Source organism: Octopus bimaculoides, chromosome 14 (genome assembly GCF_046866305.1).
Source record: "Octopus bimaculoides isolate indiv1 chromosome 14, ASM4686630v1, whole genome shotgun sequence".
Classification (NCBI taxonomy): domain Eukaryota; kingdom Metazoa; phylum Mollusca; class Cephalopoda; order Octopoda; family Octopodidae; genus Octopus; species Octopus bimaculoides.
The window spans coordinates 26,252,043-26,277,448 of record NC_142941.1 but is presented as its reverse complement, the minus strand read 5'-3'; the positions used below and the strand labels follow the sequence as shown (position 1 = coordinate 26,277,448).

Below are 25,406 nucleotides of genomic sequence, written 5' to 3'. Positions count from 1 at the left end.
GTTCAATTCCCGGCGACATGTTGTGTCCTTAAGCAAGACACTTTATTTCATGTTGCTCCAGTCCACTCAGCTGGCAAAAATGAGTAGTACCTGTATTTCAAAGGGCCAGCCTTGTCACACTCTGTGTCACGCTGAATCTTCCTGAGAACTACATTGTACACATGTACAAGGTACACATGTCTGTGGAGTGCTCAGCCACTTGCACATTAATTTCTTGAGCAAGATGTTCCATTGATCGTATCAGCTAGGACCCTCGTCATCGTAACTGATGGAGTGCTCCTACATTACGACTTGGAATCAGATGGTTGTTGACATCAGGAAAGGTCCCTGGTTATTAAAAACTTTGCTCCAATATACTCTTGTCTGACCTATGCAAACATGGAAAGACATCAAAATTATGATGATATGCTGTGTGATAGGCTACAAACTGTCGTAGCATTAACAAATTCATACAACAACCATAAAATAATAATCAACCAATCATTTTATTCATTTCAGTTCTGATTTTGACAAACGGGAAAATGAGAAGACTCGTATTGAGAAAGCATTCCAGGAGAGTGACAAGACCCTTTCTGAGATGGTCTCTGGTATGTATCTCAACTAAGTTTTTCCACTTCCCGTGCAGATATCTTGTGATCTCTGCTTCTGTCTTGTCCTTAAGTATTTTGTGCCTTGTTTCCTCCTGTTGTAGTTCCTATCTATGATACCAGTAATCATTGCAACTTTTTCTAGAGAAGTTATAATTTTTTTATAGTTGGTTAAGGCTCCTCTCTGCCTCCCTTTTCTCCAGACCCTTAGAAAGTCACTGTTGGGTTCTTATAACTCAAGCTATTTTCTGTTTGCTATTCCTTTGATTTTAACTGCATATATCTGTTATTATGAACAACAATAACAACTTAAAGGCATAGCCTTAGAAGAAAAGCACTATCCTCAATTTTTCTCTATCTTCTTCATATATCTTCTTTCAGCAAGAGATTTGCCTGCTCTACCCTGCTCATGTTCAGGGTGGCGTTGGCTGACAGATGTATCCAATGTATGCTAACAGATAACAGATGGTCAATATAACTCTGCATGTCAGCAATAAGTGACATTGAGTGCATGGAAATGGTTTCTGTACTCTCTGCACATAAAGGACAAGCCAAACTGATGTTCTGCTCTTCATGTAGATATTACTTTCTTCACCAACCCAGCACTTTCAGTTGAAGCATCTTGGCCAAAATCTGTAATTCTGTATTTTATTGAGTAGTTGGCACAAAATTAATGGTGCTGTTTTCCTTGTTCATGTCCTTCCTTGGTAGTGCTCTGACAGTTGTGATAAACATCTGCCAAGGCAGTAGTGAACAAATCTGGCATGTAAACATGTCAGGCAGACCATCCAAACTTTACATGTTTATTCTTGTGCAACCATTGAGTGCCTTAAACCTGGTAGTCAACTTGGAATAATAGTGCTAATATTTTTTTATGAATAATAATTATCTACTTAAATTAATATACTACTAATAATATTGTTATTTTTGTCACCTACAGACAATTATTCAGAACTGACGAAGATCTTGCAGACATTTAGTATTGTTAACAAGAATGTAAATGGTGAGTCTATAATGTTACATTGTGTTACTTGTTTTTCTTTGCCCAATGTTCATTGGTTAGATGACTCCAGAGAACAACCTAATTCTCTTTATTTATGCCATTAATGCTGCTGAGAAAAGAACAATACAAAATCTCATTCTTTGTTATAAATTTGTGGACTTCTTTCTTTTTGCCTCAGTAGGGACCCTGATAACAGTGGAGACAGTATAGAATGGTGGGTGACTCAAATTTTTTACCTCATTGTTTTAAACAACTATCTCTCCACAATGGTATGGGTTGGATGAGTTTGCAGTTTGGCTGATGTCACTTTTTCTATGAGTTCCAGTATCTTGAGATCTAACCTCACCATGTTCACTCATCTCTTTCTTGGTAGTACATCACATCATCCATACAAGGGAGACAGCATATCTTTCATCATTTGGGAGTCAGTAAGTACCATTAATCTGGCGATTACCAAAGCCTCATTGAATCACAGAGTAGTCACTACAGTTTTTGTCTTTTTTACATAATGTATATGAATATTCAAAATTGGCACCATGGTACCAACGGGTTTAAATGAACATTTTTTTCCCTTCACCCACTCTTTGTTCGGCAGTCCCATCTTTATGATTCAGCTCCTCTCTCATCTCAATTTCTTCTTTCAGCTCACCTCCCTGTCTCTTTTCATTTCTCTTTCACTTAGTTTGTTTTTCACACCATTTCCTCTCTACATATGCAAGCGCATATTGTCTTGCATTCCTCATCAGTTGCAGCCAGTCTCTCAAACACAGGAGATGTGAAACTCTGTCTTTTTTATCCTTCCTATCATCTTGACCCTGAAAAAAGACTCTGTCCAAAATGTTGGATCTTCCACTCCCCATGTCAATTACAGAGTACTCTTTCTGTTGCTTTTATCTAATAATACAAATCTTGCTAAATCAGAGCACCACTAATCTCCTTGGACTCTGTTTTATCTGATATGTCAATTGAATTCTACAAACATCACTTTCTTTATTATACTCAATCTCAGACACATCAGCCAGGATTTGTACTACACCATTAAAAGGAATCTTCTATTTTTTCCTTCTCCCTTTAATTTTATCACATTTAAAAAGAAAAACTCATTTCTGTGGCCTTTGGCACATTCTTTGAATGCTGTCTTCATCACAACAATATTCCATGTGATTTTCAACTGAATTTTTATCCATCTATGAGGTCTCCTCACTCTGCAGAATATCCTCCAAACATTCTTCATGTCCTTGCTTCTTTGAAAATGACTTATGCAAACCACCATCTACTCCTTATAAACTAAATACAACTACTTGACATGAAAGTTAACCCATTGTCATATTCTTATCTTTGCTATCTGCTCTTCAACACAACATTATATATTTAAATATGGTACCTCAACAGTAAATTTTGTGAGTTTTGGTTGCCTCAAAAAACTACCAACTTTGCCTACTTCTGCAACATTGCACTTCAACACCTCTCATAGCATCTGCGGTGTTTACCATCCCAAGAGATCTACTCTTACAAATGCTAGCAAGGTCTCTCTCTCTCTCTCTCCCCCTCTCCCTCTCTCTCTCTCTCTCTCTCCCCCTCTCCCTCTCTCTCTCTCTCTCTCTCCCCCTCTCCCTCTCTCTCTCTCTCTCTCTCTCTCTCTCTCTCTCTCTCTCTTTCTCTCTCTCTACTTATATATATTCTATACTCAGAATCTAGAGACAAGATCCGAAAGATCAAAGAAGATCTCAGTTCCTGTAAGACACTTTTACACTGTAAGAGAGATGAACTACGCCGTCTGTGGATTGAAGGAGTTGAACACAAAACTATTGTGTCGATTCTGGATCAAATGTAAGTTCTCAATGTCATTTCTTCAGTTTTGTTGATGTTGTTTAGCCCTGTAAACCTTTTATCAAAGACATTCCACCTGCAATTACCAAGTTTCTTGTTCAGATGGAGTATGTATAGGATTACATTCATACATAAACGCATGCATATATATAAATATATATGTGTGCATATGTATTTATGCATATTTATATGCACACACACGCACATAGATAAAAGTTTTTGCAAAAAAATACTTGATACAGTTACATTATTTAAAGAAGATTTTCTCAAGTTATGAACGATTTTAAAATATTTTTTGAGAACAGAATGTCACAAATCTTTTGGAAAGAAGATTTTATATTGTGTGTAAGTGTTCTTGTTATGCATACACACAATGCCATCATTCTTATTTCAACAATGTTTCTCCATAATGAAACAGGCCAGTATTGCATTATGTTATCATTTATCATAGTATCTGTTCTACTAATTTTTTGGGGTCCATTACCTCCTACAATTTCTCCATGAGTCGTCATACACACACAGGTGTATATACATCATCATCATCATCGTTTAACGGCCGCTTTCCATGCTAGCATGGGTTGGACGATTTGACTGAGGACTGGTGAACCAGATGGCTACACCAAGCTCCAATCTGATTTGGCAGAGTTTCTACAGCTGGATGCCCTTCCTAACACCAACCACTCTGAGAATGTAGTGGGTGGTTTTACGTGCCACCGGCACGAAGGCCAGTCAGGAGGTACTGGTTACGGCCATGCTCGAAATGGTGTATTTTATGTGCCACCTGCACAGGAGCCAGTCCAGTGGTACTGGCAACGAACTCGCTTGAATGTCTTTTCACGTGCCACTGGCACAAGTGCCAGGTAGGTGACGTTGGTAACAGTCATGCTCAAATGGTGCTATTTACGTGCCACCGGCATGAAAGCCAGACAGCTGGTGCTGTGGTAACGATCACGCTCAGACATTGCTCTTAGTGATTTACTGGTACTGGTGCCATCACAATTTCGCTTTCGCTTGCCCCAACATGTCTTCGCAAGCCAAGTTTAATGTTCAATGAAGACGTTGGCATGGGTGCCAGTCAACGAATTTAGTTTGATTTCGATTTCACTTGCCTCAACAGGTCTTCGCAAGCGGAGTTTAGTGTCCAAAGAAGGAATGTTACGCATAAGTGGGCTGGCTACATCCCTGGCAGAGACCTTGGATTTTGGTCTCACTTGGCTTGCCGGGTCTTCTCACGCACAACATATTTCCAAAGGTCTCGGTCAGAAGTCATTGCCTTGGTGAGGCTTTATGTTCGAAGGTCGTGCTTCACCACCTCACCCCAGGTCTTCCTGGGCCTGCCTCTTCCACGGGTTCCCTCAACTGCTAGGGTGTGGCACTTTTTCACACAGCTATCCTCATCCATTCTCACCACATGTCCATACCAGCGCAATCGTCTCTCTTGCACACCACAACTGATGCTTCTTAGGTTAAACTTTTCTCTCAAGATACTTACACTCTGTCGGGTATGCACACTGACATTACTCATCCATTGGAGCATACTGGCTTCATTCCTTGGGAGCTTACGCATGTCCTCAGCAGTCAAGGCCCATGTTTCACTGCCATGTAGCATGGCTGTTCGTACAAATGCCTCATACAGTCTGCCTTTTACTCTGAGTGAGAGGCCCTTTGTTGCTAACAGAGGTAAGAGCTCTCTAAACTTTGCCCAGGCTATTCTTATTCTAGCAGCTACACTTTCAGCGCACCCACCCCCACTACTAACTTGATCACCCAGATAGCGGAAGCTATCGACTACCTCTAGTTTTTCTCCCTGGAATGACACAGAAGTTGTTTTCTGCATATTTTCAGTGTTTATTGCACCTGAACATCTGCCACATACAAAACGAACTTCCTAGTTAACCTGCCTTTGATATTGCTGCACCTCTTATGTGTCCATAGCTTGCACTGGGTACATCTTATAGAGTTTCTACCTACACCTTTTCTACCTACACCTTTTCTACAGATCGAGCAGGGCCATCTTCCTGAAGGGGTTTGTGTTTTATCTACCTTCCTACTTATTAGAACTTTGGTTTTAGCTAAGTTGACCCTAAGGCCCTTCGATTCTAGTCCCTGCTTCCACACCTGAAACTTCTCCTCTAGTTCTGATAGTGACTCTGCAATTAGTGCAAGGTCATCAGCATAGAGGAGCTCCCAGGGGCAACCTGTCTTGAATTTCTCTGTGATAGCCTGGAGGACTATGATAAATAGGAGGGGGCTGAGGACGGAACCTTGGTGGACCCCTACCTCTACCCGGAATTCATTACTGTACTCATTTCCAACCCTCACCTTACTGGCAGCATCTCTGTACATGGCTCGCACAGCTCTCACTAACCATTCTTCTATCCCAAGTTTCCTCATTGACCACCAGATAAGGGATCGGGGGACCCTGTCAAAGGCTTTCTCCATGTCAACGAAAACCAGGTACAGAGGTTTATCCTTGGCTAGGTATTTCTCCTGCAGCTGTCTTACTAGAAATATGGCATCAGTGGTGCTTTTACCTGGCACGAACCCAAACTGCATCTCATCTAAATTGATTCGCTCCCTAATTAGTAGGGCTATGACCCTCTCCGTAACTTTCATAACCTGATCTAACAGCTTGATGCCTCTGTAATTATTTGTATCTAAAGCGTCACCTTTACCTTTGTAGCAGTTGACTATGATGCTGCTACACCAGTCATTGGGTATGACTCCTTCGTGTTTGACCTGGTTCGTAATACAGGTGACTAGGCTGTAGCCGACACTGCTAGATATTTTGAGCATCTCTGCAGTGATTCCTGATGGGCCGGGGGCTTTCCCTGTCTTTATACTCTTAATTGCTTTATCTACCATGGTACTGTCAACTCGGATAGCTGGTCCCTCTGTTGGGTTGACATACGGTAGACTCTCTTTCTCTCATTTATCCTCTTTATTGAGCAATCTGTCGTAGTGGCATCTCCAGACCTCTTTCTTTGCAGCCTCATTTAGTGCAAGCGTACTATCATCTATGCGAACACATTTCTCTCCTACAACTTTCACTATTCTCTCTCCTACACTGTCTTGCAACACGAAATACCTCAAGTCTTTGGTCCTCACGGCGCAGAACATTGGCAAATCTTTTCTTATCTGCTTCCCCTCTGGCTAAATAAACCTGTCGCCTAGCTTCTCTTCTGGCAGATTGGTACAATTCCCTGCTACCGCCATTCTTCCAGTCCTTCCAAGCCTGTTTCTTTTGTCTAATAGCCCTGTCTACCTCCTTGTTCCACCACCACGTTACTCTGGGTCGAGAGGGGATTTTACACCAGCCACAGATCTGGTCGGTGGCTCTCAACAGGTTGTCCTGCAGAAATCTCCAATTGTCTTCCACGTTGTATGATGCTATATCCCCTTCTATTTCATCAAATGCTTCAAGTAACTTGTCTCTAAGTCTGTCCATTTGCAGGGTCTTTAAGCTTCTACACCCTTCTTCTCCAAGCCTGTCTAATTCTGGGCACCCATTTTGCCTTGATCCCGAAGTCGCTAACTACTAATCTATGTTGTGGGGTACATTCTTTGCCAGGGAAGGTTTTGGCATTTATAAGCCGCCCTCTTTCCCTATTTCTGGCGAGGATGTAGTCAATTTGGCTAGAGTATCTGCCAGATCGGTAGGTGGCTAGGTGACTGACAGGTTTCCTGAAGTTGGTATTGCAGACCATAAGATCGGTTGCATCACAGAACTCCAGCAGTCTGGTTCCCTCCTCGTTGCCATGTATGCCATGGAAGCCTCCAGCACGATGTCCGACATGACCATTGAAGTCTCCAGCCACAAAGAGAAGGTCCCTGTCACTCGTCGACGAGATAGTTTGCAAGAGGGTGTCATAGAATTGGTCTTTCAGCCCATCCGGGAGCCCCGGTTGAGGGGCATAGGCTGAGATGACAGTAGCTAATCTATGATGAAGCACTAGTCTAAACTTAAGTACTGTGTCACATACTCTAACTACCTCGATTACCTTATCAACCCATTTCTCTGCTAGAAGTATTCCTACGCCCCCGACCCCATCAGTGTTCCCTGCCCAGAAAATCTTGTACCTGTGTTCTTTGCCTGTGAGGAACCTCGCAGAACCTCCTCTCCATCTTACTTCCTGGATGCAGCACATATCTACGTGTCTCTGTTCAAGCATCTCAACAATTTCACCAGACCTACTTTTCAGCGTGCCGACGTTGAGAGTGCCAATCCTAACAGTGTGGGTGTTGGGGGTGTGGGCCTGTGGCCTGGGAAGGGGAAAAGCAGTGTCGCGTACCTGAAAAGAAAGCTTGCAATTGGCAGAATTCATAAGCAAAACAGTACCGACAACCTGCAAACATTGCACAAACTTTATGCGCTACCCAAAGGTAGGGGAGGGGATGGTGTGAGACCACTAGATGGGTTACGGGAGACAGCTGAGGATGACAGAGGAATGAACTTCCGGTGGAGGGGGTGGGTGTACCACCAGCCATGAGAGAGACTTCTTAATCGTAGATTCTAAATATTTGAGAGACAACAATGCTTAAATCGTAATTTTAAAGGAGCGATGAAACCTAAGTAAATAGAATAAATAAATAGCATGAATTTAAGAAGCCTTTGTACAAAGGAAAGATGGCTAAGCTTAGATCGTAATTTTAAAGGAAGAAGCGATAAAATTTTGAATAAAATAAGGAAAATGAATAAGTATGAATTTAAGACAAAAACTGAGTTCAATTGAATTTCATGGAGAGAAACAGATAGATAATGAAGAACAGACGGGGGGGGGGGGGGGGGGGTTAACGCAAAAAAGTTTGAGAAAATGTTGAGGGAGTAGAATAAATAAAATCTATCTTATCTGTAACATAATCTTGGAGAAACTTCGTCGTAGTTATGTCAGTGGAAAATAGATTGTGAGGCAATTTAGAAGGGACTTCTTATTTATATACCCGGAACCTGAATCCTGAAGGAAACGATAGAGGGGAGTAGAGAGAGAGAGAGACTGATTTAGAAAGAGTGAGATAGACAGAGGTATGGCGAGAGAAAGGCATATATATATAGAGAGAGAGAGAGTGGGGGGACCAGTCAAGCAGCACATCATGCTGGGTTCATTCTTGGGCTTTTGAAACAGAATTGAAGAAGGCTGCTTAAACATATATTGCAGAGACAGCAACACTTGAATCGTAATTTATATATATATATATATATCATCATCATCATCATCGTTTAACGTCCGATTTCCATGCTAGCATGGGTTGGACGATTTGACTGAGGACTGGTGAAACCGGATGGCAACACCAGGCTCCAGTCTGATTTGGCAGAGTTTCTACAGCTGGATGCCCTTCCTAACGCCAACCACTCAGAGAGTGTAGTGGGTGCTTTTACGTGTCACCCGCACGAAAACGGCCACGCTCGAAATGGTGTCTTTTATGTGCCACCCGCACAAGCCAGTCCAGGGGCACTGGCAACAATCTCGCTCGAAAATCCTACAGGAGCCAGTCAGGCGGTACTGGCAACGGCCACGCTCAAAATGGTGCATCTCATGTGCCACCCGCACAAGAACCAGTCCAGGGGCACTGGCAACGATCTTACTTGGCTTGCCGGGTCTTCTCACGCACAGCACATTTCCAAAGGTCTCGGTCCGTAGTCATCGCCTCGGTGAGGCACAATGTACGAAGGTCTTGCCTCACCACCTCAGCCCAGGTCTTCCTGGGCCTACCTCTTCCACGGGTTCCCTCAACTGTTAGGGTGTGGCACTTTTTCACGCAGCTACCCTCCTCCATTCTCACCACATGTCCATACCAGCGCAATCGTCTCTCTTGCACGCCACAACTGATGCTTCTAATGTTCAGCTTTTCTCTCAAGATACTTACACTCTGACGGGTATTCACATTGACATTACACATCCAACGGAGCATACTGGCTTCATTCCTTGCGAGCTTACGTATGTCCTCAGCAGTTACAGCCCATGTTTCACTGCCATGTAGCATGGCTGTTCGTACGCATGCGTCATATAGTCTGCCTTTTACTCTGAGTGAGAGTACCTTTGTCGCCAGCAGGTGTAAGAGCTCTCTAAACTTTGCCCAGGCTATTCTTATTCTAGCAGCTACACTTTCAGCGCACCCACCCCCACTACTAACTTGGTCGCCCAGATAGCGGAAGCTATCGACTACCTCTAGTTTTTCACCCTGGAATGAGATAGAAGTTGTTTCCTGTTTGTTTACAGTCGAGGCATTTCGTGTTGCAAGACAGTGTAGGAGAGAGAATAGTGATGTTGTAGGAGAGAAATGTGTTCGCATGGATGATGGTACGCTTGCATTAAATGAGGATGCAAAGAAAGAGGTCTGGAGATGCCACTACGATAGATTGCTTAATAAAGAGAATGAATGGGAGAAAGAGAGCCTGCCGTATGTCGACCCAATAGAGGGACCAGCTATCCGAGTTGATAGTACCAGGGTAGATAAAGCAATTAAGAGTATGAAGACCGGGAAAGCCCTCGGCCCATCAGGAATCACTGCAGAGATGCTCAAAATATCTGGCAGTGTTGGCTATAGCCTAGTCACCCGTATTACGAACCAGGTGATACACGAAGGAGTCATACCCAATGACTGGTGTAGCAGCATCATAGTCAACTGCTACAAAGGTAAAGGTGACGCTTTAGATACAAATAATTACAGAGGCATCAAGCTGTTAGATCAGGTTATGAAAGTTACAGAGAGGGTCATAGCCCAACTAATTAGGGAGCGAATCAATTTAGATGAGATGCAGTTTGGGTTCGTGCCAGGTAAAAGCACTACTGATGCCTTATTTCTAGTGAGACAGCTGCAGGAGAAATACCTAGCTAAGGATAAACCTCTGTACCTGGCTTTCGTTGACATGGAGAAAGCCTTTGACAGGGTCCCCCGATCCCTTATCTGGTGGTCAATGAGGAAACTTGGGATAGAAGAATGGTTAGTGAGAGCTGTGCGAGCCATGTACAGAGATGCTGCCAGTAAGGTGAGGGTTGGAAATGAGTACAGCAATGAATTCCGGGTAGAGGTAGGGGTCCACCAAGGTTCCGTCCTCAGCCCCCTCTTATTTATCATAGTCCTCCAGGCAATCACAGAGGAGTTCAAGACAGGTTGCCCCTGGGAGCTCCTCTATGCTGATGACCTTGCCCTAATTGCGGAGTCACTATCAGAACTAGAGGAGAAGTTTCAGGTGTGGAAGCAAGGTCTAGAATTGAAGGGCCTTAGAGTCAACCTAGCTAAAACCAAAATCCTAATAAGTAGGAGGGTAGATAAAACACAAACCCCTTCAGGTAGATGGCCCTGCTCAGTATGTAGAAAAGGAGTAGGTGGTAACTCTATAAGATGTACCTGGTGCAAGCTATGGACACATAAGAGGTGCAGCAACATCAAAGGCAGGTTAACTAGGAAGTTAGTTTTTGTTTGTGGCAGATGTTCAGGTGCAATAAAGACTGTAAACAAACAGGAAACAACTTCTATCTCATTCCAGGGTGAAAAACTAGAGGTAGTCGATAGCTTCCGCTATCTGGGCGACCAAGTTAGTAGTGGGGGTGGGTGCGCTGAAAGTGTAGCTGCTAGAATAAGAATAGCCTGGGCAAAGTTTAGAGAGCTCTTACACCTGCTGGCGACAAAGGTACTCTCACTCAGAGTAAAAGGCAGACTATATGACGCATGCGTACGAACAGCCATGCTACATGGCAGTGAAACATGGGCTGTAACTGCTGAGGACATACGTAAGCTCGCAAGGAATGAAGCCAGTATGCTCCGTTGGATGTGTAATGTCAATGTGAATACCCGTCAGAGTGTAAGTATCTTGAGAGAAAAGCTGAACATTAGAAGCATCAGTTGTGGCGTGCAAGAGAGACGATTGCGCTGGTATGGACATGTGGTGAGAATGGATGAGGATAGCTGCGTGAAAAAGTGCCACACCCTAACGTGGAAGAGGTAGGCCCAGGAAGACCTGGGCTGAGGTGGTGAGGCAAGACCTTCGTACATTGGGCCTCACCGAGGCGATGACTACTGACCGAGACCTTTGGAAATGTGCTGTGCGTGAGAAGACCCGGCAAGCCAAGTAAGATCGTTGCCAGTGCCCCTGGACTGGTTCTTGTGCGGGTGGCACATTAGATGCACCATTTTGAGCGTGGCCGTTGCCAGTACCGCCTGACTGGCTCCCGTAGGATTTTCGAGCGATATCGTTGCCAGTGCCCTTGGACTGGCTTGTGCGGGTGGCACATAAAAGACACCATTTCGAGCGTGGCCGTTTTCGTGCGGGTGACACGTAAAAGCACCCACTACACTCTCTGAGTGGCTGGCTTTAGGAAGGGCATCCAGCTGTAGAAACTCTGCCAAATTAGACTGGAGCCTGGTGTTGCCATCCGGTTTCACCAGTCCTCAGTCAAATCGTCCAACCCATGCTAGCATGGAAAGCGGCCGTTAAACGATGATGATGATGATGATGATGATATACATACATATGTACACATATATGTTCTAAAATATTAGTCAGTATAAAATGTATTCTTCTATTTCAACTCTGCTCTGCATCAACTAGTGAACAGATCAAAGATGTTCCTGAAAAGCTGGAAGGTTACATGGCCAAGAAACATTATCTCCATGCCACAGAACTGGTGGTGTCTGCTGGTGAGTATTCCAACATGCAGTGTTATACCATATCTATTTTTATGTCTAACTTTTTCCTTTCATTAAAAATTTTCTTTCCACTGATGATGATGTGATGATGTATCATTGCAGACTTCATGTTTGGTATTGCTAGTGCCACACATATTTCTTGCTTCTTTTATGTGTATAACAGGTCGGACACCAGTTTTTATATGTTGGTTGTTTATCACAACAACAGGTCGTTGAAATGTGAGATATACTATATCTTTATTTATAATGTTTTCATTCGTAAGTTATAACGAATATTATTGTTTATTAATTAAAAGCTATAATGATAATTTCGTTACTTATAACTTAATTATAAGTATTTATCATTAAGCATAACTCTTAGTTTAGTTTAGTTTAGTTTAGGCTGCGTAAATGTTATGATGCATACATGGCAAGACGCTGAATGAGCGTTTATTACGTGCATGTATGTTGAAGATATAGATTATATTTTTTTGACTATTACACATAAAAAAATACAGTTTCATTAATATACAGAAATAAATTCAACAAGTTGAAAGAAACGAGAAGTAAAAGGAATTAAGTTTCTATATTAATTTATTATATACATATTTTTTACATTATAGATATTTAGAAACAAAGCATTTCATCGTAGAGAATTTACGACTTAAATTTATTAACTAGTTTCTCATTCTAACTAATAAGGTTTCACGACAATTCAATATTGTCGGATTTGAGTATTGAACATGGCATATATATTAGCCTATACTCAAAAGAGTGAGTGTTGCGGACTTGTGTAAAATCCAACGATCACTGGAGATTTTGCCGAAAATCAGGGTTTTTATAACTACTCATACACGAATCATAGAACCGTAACCCTGTGAAAGATTTCTTCAACGAAGTTCATAATTTGCATATGGGCAGTAATTTTTAACCAATGAGAAATCAATAATTTCTCATGTTCGGGCAAACGAACTTACGTTCTCTCTCCGCCTCTTATGAGTTTGCTACACTTCTATCAAGTTTCAAATTGTTCCCCTTTTGCTTGTTATTTTTTTTCTTTTAAAATTATTTCAAGTTGTATGAGTTACTAGATCTGGTAGAGTTGGTGAATTTTCTGACAAATTGGTTACTTAAAGAATTTCTCAAGACCACAAAAAAAAAAAAAAAAAAAAAAATAACCTATCATGACACTTTCAGTAAAATTTTTTCAATATTCACCTCTTTGTTTCTATGTTTGTTCTCTGATCAAGTGTTATTCCTTGATCATTATCATCATTGTCATCATTTTGCATGTTTTTCACTACTGGTGTGATTTGAAAGATTTTCTTCAGTACAATCTTCACACCACTTGTTACGGTCCTTTAGATTTTTCATGAGGTCCATCATCCTAAGATCAGACCTCACCGCTTTTTTCTGCACCTTCTTTGGTCTTCCTCTTCCACAGGTTTTTTCCAACAGGAGTGTTGACACTTTTTCATTTCACCTATCACATGTTCACCCCAGTGCCGTCTTTTCTCCTACACACTACAGCTGATTTCTCTGTTCATATCAGAATCTTTCATCTCTAAAAGATGAGATATATAATTGAGAAAAATAGTCTTATAAGCAACTCATCTCAGATATACTATGCTGCAATCTCATCTGTAATGTCTTCTTCATATTTATATTTTATCTATTCTCATGTTGACATTAAATTCTTTGAGTGCAAACCAAAGTGTTGCATCATTCCTCTATTCAGGCACTCCCCACTACGAATGCTTGAGAGGTTGGCATGGGTGCCAGTCGTCGAATTTGATTCGATTTTGATTTCACTTGCCTCAACAGGTCTTCGCAAGCGGAGTTTAGTGTCCAATGAAAGAAAGGTACGCATAAGTGGGCTGGTTACACCCCTGGCAGAGGCCTCAGATTATGGCCTCACTTGGCTTGCCTGGTCTTCTCACGCACAGCATATTTCCAAAGGTCTCAGTCACAAGTCATTGTCTCGGTGAGGCCTAATGTTCGAAGGTCATGCTTCACCACCTCATCCCAGGTCTTCTTGGGTCTACCTTTTCCACAGGTTCTCTCAACCGCTAGTGTGTGGCACTTTTTCACACAGCTATCCTCATCCATTCTCACCACATGACCCTACCAGCGCAATCGTCTCTCTTGCACACCACAACTGATGCTTCTAAGGTTAAACTTTTCTCTCTGTTGAGTATGCACACTGACACATCCATCGGAGCATACTGGCTTCACTCCTTGCGAGCTTGTGCATGTCCTCAGCAGTCATGGCCCATGTTTCACTGCCATGTAGCATGGCTGTTCGTACACATGCGTCATACAGTCTGCCTTTTACTCTGAGTGAGAAACCCTTTGTCACCAGCAGAGGTAAAAGTTCTCTGAACTTTGCCCAGGCTATTCTTATTCTAGCAGCTACACTTTCAGCACACCCCACATATACACACACACATATATATATATATTGCGCAAACACAAACCTGGAAGTACGTATGATACTACTATTGGATAGCACAGGGTGAAATCTGAAGGTGGATGAGCTTTATACTGTACTCTACTACGTTCTTAACTGAATACACCATAACTATATATATATATACACGAAGGAGTCATACCCAATGACTGCTGTAGCAGCACCATAGTCAACTGCTACAAAGGTAAAGGTGACGCTTTAGATACAAATAACTACAGAGGCTTCAAGCTGTTAGATCAGGTTATGAAAGTTACGGTGAGGGTCATAGCCCAACTAATTAGGGAGCGAATCAATTTAGATGAGATGCAGTTTGGGTTCGTGCCAGGTAAAAGCACTACTGATGCCATATTTCTAGTAAGACAGCTGCAGGAGAAATACCTAGCCAAGGATAAACCTCTGTACCTGGTTTTCGTTGACATGGAGAAAGCCTTTGACAGGGTCCCCCGATCCCTTATCTGGTGGTCAATGAGGAAACTTGGGATAGAAGAATGGTTAGTGAGAGCTGTGCGAGCCATGTACAGAGATGCTGCCAGTAAGGTGAGGGTTGGAAATGAGTACAATAATGAATTCCGGGTAGAGGTAGGGGTCCACCAAGGTTCCGTCCTCAACCCCCTCCTATTTATCATAGTCCTCCAGGCGATCACAGAGAAATTCAAGACAGGTTGCCCCTGGGAGCTCCTCTATGCTGATGACCTTGCACTAATTGCGGAGTCACTTTCAGAACTAGAGGAGAAGTTTCAGGTGTGGAAGCAAGGACTAGAATCGAAGGGCCTTAGAGTCAACGTAGCTAAAACCAAAATCCTAATAAGTAGGAAGGCAGATAAAACACAAACCCCTTCAGGTAGATGGCCCTGCTCAGTATGTAGAAAAGGAGTAGGTAGTAACTCTATAAGATGTACCCGGTGCAAGCTATGGACACATAAGAGGTGCAGCAATATCAAAGGCAGGTTAACTAGGAAGTTAGTTTTTGTATGTGGCAGATGTTCAGGTGCAATAAACACTGTAAACAAACAGGAAACAACTTATATCTCATTCCAGGGAGAAAAACTAGAGGTAGTCGATAGCTTCCACTATCTGGGTGACCAAGTTAGTAGTGGGGGTGGGTGCGCTGAAAGTGTAGCTGCTAGAATAAGAATAGCCTGGGCAAAGTTTAGAGAGCTCTTACCTCTGCTGGCGACAAAGGGACTCTCACTCAGAGTAAAAGGCAGACTGTATGACGCATTTGTACGAACAGCCATGCTACATGGCAGTGAAACATGGGTTGTAACTACTGAGGACATGCGTATGCTCGCAAGGAATGAAGCCAGTATGCTCCGTTGGATGTGTAATGTCAGCGTGCATACCCGTCAGAGTGTAAGTATCTTGAGAGAAAAGCTGAACATAAGAAGCATCAGTTGTAGTGTGCAAGAGAGACGATTGCGCTGGTATGGACATGTGGTGAGAATAGATGAGGATAGCTGCGTGAAAAAGTGCCACACCCTAACAGTTGGGGGAACCCGTGGAAGAGGTAGGCCCAGGCAAGACCTTCGTACATTGGGCCTCACTGAGGTGATGACTACTGACCGACAGCTTTGTAAATGTACTGTGAGTGAGAAGATCCGGCAAGCCAAGTGAGATCGTTGCCATTGCCCCTGGACTGGCTCTTGTGCGGGTAGCACATAAAAGACACCATTTTGAGCGTGGCCATTGCCAGTACGCCTGACTGGCCTTCGTGCGGGTGAGTGGTTAGCGTTAGGAAGGGCATCCAGCTGTAGAAACTCTGCCAAATTAGATTGGAGCCTGGTGTTGCCATCCGGTTTCACCAGTCCTCAGTCAAATCGACCAACCCATGCTAGCATGGAATGCGGACGTTAAACGATGATGATGATGATGATGATGATGATGATATATATATATACACACACATACATACATATACATACATACATATCCATGTACATACATAAATGCATACATACAAAAAGATATATGTATATGTATTTCTGTATGTACATGTATATGAAAAATAATGGTTGAGTGTGTGCATGCGTGTGTGCAAGTATGTTTCACTATCCAACTCATATACATGAAAATCAATTGGTGTGTATGCATGTGTTTCACTTTTCACTTCCCTCACCAACTTCAAAATAAATGTCAGCTTCAACAGGTCAGGAAAACAAAAGTAAATAAAACTTCTTTAGGGAAATTGAGGAACAAATCAGCTGGGAATTTTGACAGACTTGCTACTTCAATCAAAAGAATACTTATTTGCTTTGTTGTTTTGACTGGCAGTGGTGATGTTGGTTTATGTTAATAATGGTGGGAAAGCTGTATCAAAATTTCCATTATCCCTCCCGCCAGTATTTGTTAAAAAATTCAGTGTCCTACTTTGTTTTTATTGTAGTAGACTTCGAACAGGAATTTCAAATTCAGACCCCAAAGGTCTGAAATTGAATGAAACTAACTTTAAAAAGTTTGCTAGTTAGCTTGTTAACAATATTGTACAACAAAAAATGTGAATAAGCCCCTTGAAACAACATGCAAAGCTATCAACCACGCATGTTTTCTTTTCAAATGCAAATAAGAATAATAAAGCTGTGATGCAGTACCAGACAGTGGCTCTCATGGCTTCTGATCTTATCTGTTTGGAAGTGTTATTATGTACATGTTTGTCTTGGTATAAAAGATAGGCTACAACAAATATTCTGCTCAATACCACAGATTTGCTTGTCAGTTGTTTGATCTTAACCAGTTGTTTGAGCATGTCCCTTAGTGGCTGACAATATGTGCATCACTGATCATGAGGAGAAGTAGTGGGGGAGCATCATAGCTATGTGTTGAGAGGAATTCTTTGGGGTTTGAATGATTCACCTCTAGAAGCATGGGTATTTTGTTCATCATCCTCAAACAAACCTTATTCAGGGACCTTTTGAGCAGGGTGGGTTGCTCAACCTGAAGAAAATTCTAACTGGGCCCCACCTGCAAGGTCATGCTCTGTTTATCTTGATATGAGATCACCATGTCGTGCACATGTGGTTGTGATGCATGTACCTGGTGTATCCTTATCAGACTGGTAGTCATGATGGGTATACTGGCTTCGTATATTTGTACCCCAGTGTCACTTTGATGGAATGCACTGCTCTCTCACTCAATAATATTAATAATAATGACCAAGTTATGAAAGTTTTGCACTGGAAGCTTTGTCAGAAACAGGGGTTTGAAACTGGAAGTACTTGATATAATCATTGAATAGAAAGAGTACTTGAGTCTGAAAAATGCTAAATTTTATGGGATTTTTCCAACTCAACCAGATAAGATAGAAAATAATAAGCCAGATATAACAATAATAGACAAGGAAAAGTGAATTAGCTTAATGGTTGATCCATCATGTCCATTTGATTCCAGGATTGTGAAGAAAGAAGACAAAAAAAATTTTAATGCTATCCCTTAAAATTTGTGATTACAAGAGACTGGAATATGAAAACTGTAAAGGTTGTGCCTGTAATAATTGGTGCATTAGAGACTGAGAGTAATGATATAGACAAGTGGTTGAAGGAGATTAGAATGGAATGTCCTGTAGAGCTTCTACAGAAAGTATGTCTTTTAGGAACAGGAAGGATTATCAGAAGAGTTTTGAGCACTTGAAAGCTCATGGAAAGTATTAGTGCAATGTTCTAATTCTAATTAGTTTTCTAAGGGTTGGGGAAGGGTATAGTCAGTTAATGAAAAGCCAAGTTTTGAGCCAGTTGAGATTTGAAACCAGAACAAGAACATAACTAAATACTGCAGCAGGCATTTTGTTTGGTTCTTTACCATTTACATTTTGTTTCTATTTCAGTGGCTAGAGTGGAGGGCAGTTTGTCTGGTGTTAATGCTTTGAGGGATTTAAAAGTGGATCTAATTGCAAGAAAAGAGGTGACTATAGTATTTTTTCTTCCCTGGCCTCAGTTTATTTAAACTTTACATATAATATGCCTTTTTCAAAAAATTCAGACTCTTTGACTTAAGTGGAATTATCTTTTGTATGGTTCATTGCTAATTTAAAACAGTTTCTGAAGTAATAATAATGATTTCTAATTTAGGTTACAAAGCCAGCAACTTTGAGGGAAGTTGGTTAATCAAAATTATCAACCCAGAAGGACAAAGGGTAAAGTTGGCCTCAGTGGGATTTGGATTCAGAATGTAAAGAGCCAGAATAAATATTGCAAAGCATTTTCTAATCCACCAATCTTATTATTATTATTAGTCACAAGTGCTCAATACAAAGGAGAAAATACATCATACATCAGTGGCATTTACATCAAGCAAAATGAAGTCTAGAAAAATAAGATATGACAAATGATGTGGCAATTTTGACAAGAAAAATACTAAAATAGATTCTTTCTAAGGCAGCCAGCTAACAGAACCGTTACTGCACTGGCCAAAATGCTTAGCATTTCATCTATTTCTATGTTCTGACTTCAAATTCCACCAAGGTTGACTTTGCCTTTCTTCCTTTTGGGGTCGCTGTATTCAACTTACTTCCTCCCTGAAATTGCTGGCCTTGTGCCAAAATTTGAAACCAATATTCTTTCTACAGTTGGTACAAGGCCTGAAATTACTAGGGCAATGTAATTGACAGAGGCTAGTCAATTACAACTGGTACTTATTTTATTTACTCTGAAAGGCTAAGTTAACCTCAACAGAATTTGAACTCAGAATGTAAAACTGGAAAAAATTCTACTAAGCATTTTATATGGTGTGCTAACAATACTGCCTGCTCACTGCTTTAGACCACATAATAATAATTTCTAGCATAAGCACAAAATTGGTTCTAATGATGCAATCGGTAGATCCTATAGCTATTCTGTAACTTACAGATAGATTCTATAGCTAGCTCTATATGTAGGTGCCATATTTACTCTATAGCTAGGGTCTATGGCTACTTTATAAGTATCCAAATTAACATCGTAGAATGAGTATCACATGAGTAAGACATTGTATTGTGAGATCAGTGGAGTAAGGTCTATTGTAGTACAATACCTGTAAAACTATGATGTTAGATGAATGTGCATCATCACATTTTTCATCTCTCTTTCTCTAATGAATCCAGCAACAATGAAACTTCAAAGTTACTGTCAACCTTTTTCATAAGAAAATAAATGTGATACTCAAATGTATTGAGTGACCCTTGCATAAATACAAACATTAATATACATAAAAGTATGTATACATGCATGGATACAAGTGTTAGTATTCTGATTATAGAGTTTGTGAACCAGCAGAAATAAATGCAATGTCTTTTTTCCCCTCTCCAATGTGAACTAGTTCAGTCAGATTGTTATTGACAAAACTTGAAACCAACAAACATACCAAATATATCAACTATATTTTTCCAAAAAGCCCTTGAGACATTTTGACCTACATTCTTTAACTGACAATCAATTTAGGTATTTAATTTTGGGGGCTAGTCTCCAATCACCATCAGATGCACTAAACTTTTATCACTGTTGGAATAATGACTTGAAATGACTATATGTATATAGCTAATAAACATAAAGCATGACACAAAAATGATTGAAATGAGTGGCCTTCTTTGGAGCAGGTTAGGAGGGGTGTGTCCATTGCATGGATTGCCTCTTTGTCTCTGGCTCAAAGTGATGAAGCCAACACTCATCTTGGGTTAGGAAACATTCAAAGAAACCAGGTGGATCAGCTTGAAACAATGTCAAATTTTCTCATGATGTGATCAGCCTGGTGCACTTTTAATCAGGTGTCAGAAGATGTGGCACCCATCAAGCAGAAACTGTCGTCATGCCAAGTCCATTGTGCAGAATATTCTCAACTTTCTCATGGGATATACTAATAGCATTGGCTATTTGATTTATAGTGAATCACTTGTCATCCATCCCCATGTAGTGAACACAATCAATGTTTTCTTTGGTGGTGGCAGTCACAGAACGTCCAGACCTTGGGTCATCTTCAAGACTTCCTCTTCCCCTCCTAAATTCAGCTGCCCACTTTTGCATTGTTGATAAAGCTAGAGTGTCATCCCCTAATGTAGCAACCATGTCAGCATAAATGTCGTTAGGGACTAAATGCTTTTTCTGCAGGTACTTGATAACACCACAATGCCAAATTTTGTGCATTTTCAAGAGAAATTGCTATTAGTTACATTTGGAGACTTCTCTGGACAGTCAAATGTCAGTTTACCTGGAAAGAAACAATGCAATTATTATTAAGATGCATTGAAATTTATGCCTACAAGATTTCACAGCTCTAGCATCACTCATTCATAGCATGCATACACATGTGCATGAAAACATACATTTCATTCAAGTTATCATAGTAATTTGCATTAAGAAAGAACTGATACAAACAGTATAGGGATACTTGGTGTTTCTCTTGTTCCGTCATGGCCAGATATTACATACACACACATATATTGTCTTTCTATTTTACCTAGCAAATGCATGAAGTCCTGATTGATGAGTTAAATCGTCAGATATATATCCGTGCCACCAGTGAAGTGTCAAAAAATGTCCAGAAGCCTGGCTCTGGGCGTTCCTCTAAACAAGCCCCACAAACCACTTCACCTGCTGACAGAAACTATAGAAGACCAGGTGGAATGGCAAGTATGTCATTAATCTTGTCTTTATTTATTTATTTTTTCTTTGTGTGTGAATAACAATAATTGTTGGTAGTAATGATATAGCAGCCCTAACCCTGGAGCCAAAATCAAAGATAGTTTTCCAATTATACCATAACTGTCTGGCTGCAGACCATACATGCTGTGATGAGTTGCATGTGGTACAGTTAGATAGTTTGGACATGTGGCACTTTATCCACTGTCCAGTCTATTTTTGTACACTTTTAGATTCTGGTGTTGGTCACTACAAAAAAGATCAAGTTAATCTTGCTAACAGCCAAACAGTTGATGTTCTGCACTTTGGTGGTGTACTCTGTACTAAGATCATTTATTTCCCTGCACAGTGTTTGGGGCCATAGTGGTTATTTCTGTGTGGATGTTCCCTAGTGCTACTAGAAATGAGTGATTTAATAGGTGCTGCTTTAAGCCTGCTATTGCAGAGTCAGTTTTGTTGGTGATAATGTAAATGTGGAGAGCATGGTTGTTGTTGTTTAGCTCCAAGTTAGCCCTGATTCAGCAGATCTGTGGATACAGACATTCTCACTGTGGCCATCTCTTCTTTTACACATAGTGTATTGACAGCTACATTATCTAATGTGTCTTTCTTCTTTTATGACAGTAAGATATGATCTGAGAGATATAGTACTGGCCTCTTTTCAGTTCATGTTAATGAAGTTGACGGTAGTAGTTTAGCTGGTGATGTTGGTGCTGCTTGAGGTGATGGTGTCAGTGCTAGTTGAGGCGGTGGTATTATTGTTGTCATGTTGATTGAGGTTATTCTAGCTTTTTTCATTTCATGATATTTGTGCTGTTGTTCAGTGTGACACAATTTTTTGTGTCACACCTATCACCTTCTCTTTTGACATTTTTGCTGTAGCAGATGTATAATATCTGTAAATATCAATGTGTTAAAGCAAAACTTCCTTCTCATTGATACACAACATGTGGATTAATTATTCAGATATTGTAGTGATTGGTGGCTGGTATAAATCGGTCTCATCTTCATTTGTTTTGTTACCCACTTTATTTTATCCAAATTTTCTGTTGTTTCCTTTACTCTAGCTCTAAAGCTTGAAAATTTCATGTCTTCATTTGTTTTGTTACCCACTCTGTTTTATCAAAATGTTCTATTCTGTTTTCTCTACTGTAGCTTTAATCCTCAAAAATTTCATCTTTCTCTTCATTCATTTTATTACCCACTCTATTTTATCTTGCCTACATTATGTCTGTATCCTTGCTTTTTTCCATGCTATATGTTAAATAGCGGCTTTCACTTTGTGGATATTTTACTTTGCCTTTATCTAGGGAATAGGGCAACCATGATATCTGGTCATCTGTGACCAGCCATCTTGGGCTTGCCATGAGGATATCACTTCTGCACCCTATAAATTAGTTCCCTATAGTTTCTGTACTTCATATTTGCAATACTTACCTCATGGAGCAGACATGCTATGAAGAATAATGTTCAGATGAGCAACTCTGTCCAACCTAGCATTACAACAAATCCTCACTTTATAGCACTCATCATCATCATCTTCTTTCTTTCTTTCCCTCTTTCTTTTTTCTTTCTTTCTTTCCTTCCCTATAAAGTCTCATCTATTCCATGCTGTCTATTCTAGTAAAGTTAAGAAATCCACATGTTCAATTCTGTTCACTCTACTGTAGCTCTAAATCTCGAAAATTTCATCTCTTCATTTGTTTTGTTATCCACTCTATTTTATCCAAATGTTCTATTCTGTTTTCTCTACTGTAGCTCTAATTCTCAAAAATTTTCTCTCTCTCTTCATTCATTTATTTTCTCACTCTTTTTATCTTGCTCATATTATGTCTGTATCCTTGCTTTTTCCCATGCTATATGTTAAATAGCGGCTTTCACTTTGTTTGTGGATATTTTACATCGCCTCTATCTAGGGAATAGGGCAACCATGATGTTTGGTTGTTTGCAGTGCACCCTCCCAACCCACCCCCACCACCTCTACCAGAAGTCTGTCTCCTAGTACCTCTATCAGAAAACTATATGGAACGCTCTCTCCCCCCCCCACTCCCATCTCTATCTAGTGGCTATCTCCTGGTAAACTTGGTGAATGTGAAGCGAATAAAATAACAGTGAAGTGTATGCAGGTCGAAACCTATTTGTACTTATACAATATCAGCCAAATGTACATGCAAGCTTTCTTTTCAGATGCAAAATGCTGTCCCCCATCTCTGTGTTCCCCCAACCCACACCTTCCACACCTTCAGAGTTGGTACACTTAATGTGGGCACATTGAAAGGTAGGTCTGGAGAGATTGTTGAGATGCTTATATGGAGGCATGTAGATGTTTGTTGCAAAGAACATAAGTATAAAATTTTCTGGATAGGGAACAGTGATGGGGTTGGGGGTGTAGGCATACTCCTTGCTGAGAAATGGATTGATTAGGTAATCGAGGTAGTCAGAGTTTGTGATAGAATACTTCATCTTAGATTAGTATTGAACATGGAACAGCAAGCGTTATCTCGACTTATGCCCCTCAGCCAGGACTACCTTATGAACAGAAAGACTGATTTTATGACACCCTTCTGTAGACTACCTCATCAAAGAATGACAAGGACCTTCTCTTTGTGGTTGGTGACTTCAATAGGCATGTTGGACAACATCTGGGTGGCTTCCATGGCGTGCATGGTGGTAACAGATTTGGTTCTCATAATGAGGAGGGAAACAGGCTGCTGGAGTCCTGTGATGCAAATAACCTTATGATCTGCAATACTAACTTCAGGAAACCTGTCAGTTACCTGTTCACCCACCAGTCTGGTGGTCACACTAGTCAGATTGATTACATTCTCACCAGAATGGGAAATATGGTTGCTTATAAACGCCAAAACTTTCCCAAGTGAAGAATGCACCCACCAACATAGGTTAGTAGTTAGCGACTTCAGGATCAGGGCAAAATGGCTGCCCAGAAGACAACCAGTGCGGAAAAGAAGAGTCTGGAAGCTTAAGGATCTTCTGAGTCGACAGAGATTTAGAGACTTGGAGACATTTAACAAAAAAGAGGAGGATATAGTGACATATAATGTGAAGGACAACTGGAGGTACTTGCCAGACAACCTGTTGAGGGCTACTGACCAAATTTGTGGCTGGTGCAAAGTCCCTTCTGAACCTAAGGTGACATGGTGGTGGAACAAGGTAGTTAACAGGGCCATTAGAGAGAAGAAACAAGTCTGAAAGTGTGGTGGTAGCAGGGAACTGTATCAGATAGCCAGAAGGGAAGCTAGGAGACAGGTATACTTAGCCAGAGGAGAAGCAGAAAATGTACTGTGATGTAAGGACAAGAGACTTGAAGTGTTTCAGTGTTTGAGAGAAAATCATGATGCCATAGGAAGGAAATGTGTCCACATAGATGATGGTGCACCTGGATTTAATGATTCTGCTAAGAATCATTAGGAAATGCCATTATGAAAGGCTTCTAAGTATGGGGAATAAATGGGAGAAGGTGAGTCTGCCAAATGTTGACCCAACTGAGAAACCGGCTATCCAAATTGCTTGGTAGATAAAGCAATTAAGGATATGAAAACATGGAAAGCTCCAGGCCCATCAGGAATCTCCGCTACGATGCTTAAAATATCTTGCAGAGTAGGATGTGGCTTAGTCACCCGTATAGTTAATCAAGTTGTCCACAAGGGTGTCATACCCAACAATCGGTGTAGCTGCATTATAGTCAGCTGCTACAAAGGTAGAGGTGATGCCTTACACAGGAATAATTACAGAGGCATCAAATTGCTGGACCAGGTGATGAAAGTCACAGAAAGAGTTATAGCTCAATTAATTGAGAAGAGAGTTAGTATAGATGAGATACAGTTCAGATTTGTGCCAGGCATGAGTACTACTGAAGCTATATTCCTGGTTAGGCAACTGCAGGAGAAATATCTAGCCAAAAATAAATCCCTGTACCTGGCTTTTGTTGGCATGGAGAAAACTCTTGATTGAGTCCCCCACTCTCTTATCTGGTGGTCAATGCAGAAGCTAGGGATAGATGAGTGGTTAGTGAGAATGGCACAAGCCATGTACAAGGATACTGTCAATAAAGTGAAGGTTAGCAACAAGTATAGCGAGGAATGCAGCATACAAGTAGGGGTTCATCAAGAATCAGTCCTTAGTCCCTGTTCATCCCAGTCCACCAGGCAATAACAAAAGAATTTAAGATGGGCTGCCCCTGAGAGCTCCTCTACACTGATGACCTTGTTCTTATAACTGAATCACTACCTGATCTAGAGAAGAAATTTCAGGTGTGGAAGCAAGGT

At 41.0% G+C, this 25,406-nt stretch overlaps 1 protein-coding gene and 1 pseudogene across 4 annotated transcripts in view; one reads left to right on the top strand and one right to left on the bottom strand.

Annotated features, from left to right (window-relative positions):
* LOC106879926 (exocyst complex component 4) overlaps positions 1–25,406 on the top strand; it is a 321,255-nt gene that overhangs the window by 29,187 nt on the left and 266,662 nt on the right. For all 4 annotated transcript variants that reach the window (XR_016244259.1, XR_016244258.1, XM_089362568.1 and 1 more), the window contains exons 3-8: positions 499–587; positions 1,528–1,590; positions 3,282–3,420; positions 11,972–12,060; positions 18,336–18,412; positions 20,943–21,111. Coding sequence is in view for 2 of the 4 variants with exons in the window: in XM_089362568.1 (XP_089218694.1) it covers positions 499–587; positions 1,528–1,590; positions 3,282–3,420; positions 11,972–12,060; positions 18,336–18,412; positions 20,943–21,111 (626 nt within the window). In the remaining 2 variants the exon portion in view is untranslated. The remainder of the gene's footprint in view (positions 1–498; positions 588–1,527; positions 1,591–3,281; positions 3,421–11,971; positions 12,061–18,335; positions 18,413–20,942; positions 21,112–25,406) is intronic.
* LOC149132651 (protein GVQW3-like) lies at positions 20,023–20,625 on the bottom strand (annotated as a pseudogene).